A 1471-nucleotide genomic window follows, 5' to 3' on the forward strand; every position below is an offset into this window, starting at 1 on the left:
ATTTTTTAGACCAAAAAGATTCGAAATTAAAATTACCCTATATGTATATCTATTTCTTAGATTTTTGATGTGTTTAAGGTCATTTTTCAAAACCATAAACTAATAACAACAACAACAACAATAATAAAAATAACAATAGTAATAAAGCAAATAAATATAAGAGTATCTAGTTACGATAAAAAAATCACAATATATTTAATAACTAAAAAAGACACTGGACTTTGAAATAAAATGAAACTAGACAGACAAAAACTTTAAATAAGTACACAGGGAATGAGATACTGAGTTTCCTAACACGCAACCTAGGTATGCAAAATAGTAAAGAACACAGACAGCCTATCAGACAATATGGTCACACAAAACAATACAAATTAAAAGAAACAAACATTTAAAATAGATCCTCAAAAATTATTATTGCCATTCCTTGGATCTTGAAAACTAATGTTGTTGAAATATGGATCTTCAAGTAAAGTTACTATATCATCATTCCAATCCAGCATTTCAGACAATGGAGGACTCGTTGGAAAGCCAACAGAATAGTTTTCATTGTTATTCATCGGCACTGATGCATCCATTAAGGGGAGACTCATTGAAGGGTTTATTTGTGGTTGAGACACTTGAGAAGTATAGGCTAAAGGAACTAGAGATGAAGCCTCCGAAGGAATCATTTCCATTGAAGCCACATCAGAGTCTAACAGAGGAGCCCTTGGTCTCTCAAAGTTGTCCCCACTAGGAATCATCAACGGATCCACAAGAGGTACCACCAATAATGGAGTACCAGTAGGGTACAACAGGGGATCCCTTGGCCCCTCAAAGATGGACCCACTTGGTGCTATTGGTCCAATAGTAGGTTGCTGATAATTTGATGTGGAACTCTCTCCACTACCCTGTCCTTTGATCATTTCAGTTACCTTTTTGATATTTTCGTTTATCACATAATCAAGATCACTGAGATTATTTAAACTCATACAAACTTGAGTATCTTTTCCATTCAACATTTCATACATTTTGTTTGTCAAATCCTTAACCCTATTTTCCTTCCTTATTTTTCGTAGTTGTTCCTCTATTTTCCCTTTCCTTTCCTCGGTGAATTTTTTTTGTGTCACCATATTTTTTGATTGCTTAAACTCTGGCAATTCCCTAAACTTTGTAAATGTGCTGATAGCAACATCATTATTTGGAAACACTTCGGGTTCAATGTGGTATGGACTACAAATGATGGCAGCCATTTCAACATTACAAAGTGTTTTGAGTTCATGGGCTTTTTTTATGAACCCTTTCTGTCTTTTCTTGTATGAGGCTTTTCTCTCATTGATATTTTCAATAAAAGCAAGCTTTACTTTCTTTCTACCCATGGCTTGTGATGGGAAGAAATATGGTTGGTTGGATAGAGGGGACTAATGTCTTTAAGTTTTTCGTTGTTGTGTGTTTCTTTGCCTAAGATTGGCTCCTATTTGTAGGGGAAAATTTT

At 34.4% G+C, this 1471-nt stretch overlaps 1 protein-coding gene across 1 annotated transcript; it reads right to left on the bottom strand.

Moving 5' to 3' along the window:
* Window positions 1–401: 401 nt before the first annotated feature.
* Window positions 402–1262, bottom strand: LOC124897725 (agamous-like MADS-box protein AGL80). The gene has a single exon (XM_047411020.1). The coding sequence runs from the start codon at window positions 1227–1229 to the stop codon at window positions 402–404; it is 828 nt and encodes a 275-aa protein (XP_047266976.1). The 5' UTR covers window positions 1230–1262.
* Window positions 1263–1471: the final 209 nt, after the last annotated feature.

The sequence above is a fragment of the Capsicum annuum genome, chromosome 1, assembly GCF_002878395.1.
Source record: "Capsicum annuum cultivar UCD-10X-F1 chromosome 1, UCD10Xv1.1, whole genome shotgun sequence".
NCBI lineage: Eukaryota > Viridiplantae > Streptophyta > Magnoliopsida > Solanales > Solanaceae > Capsicum > Capsicum annuum.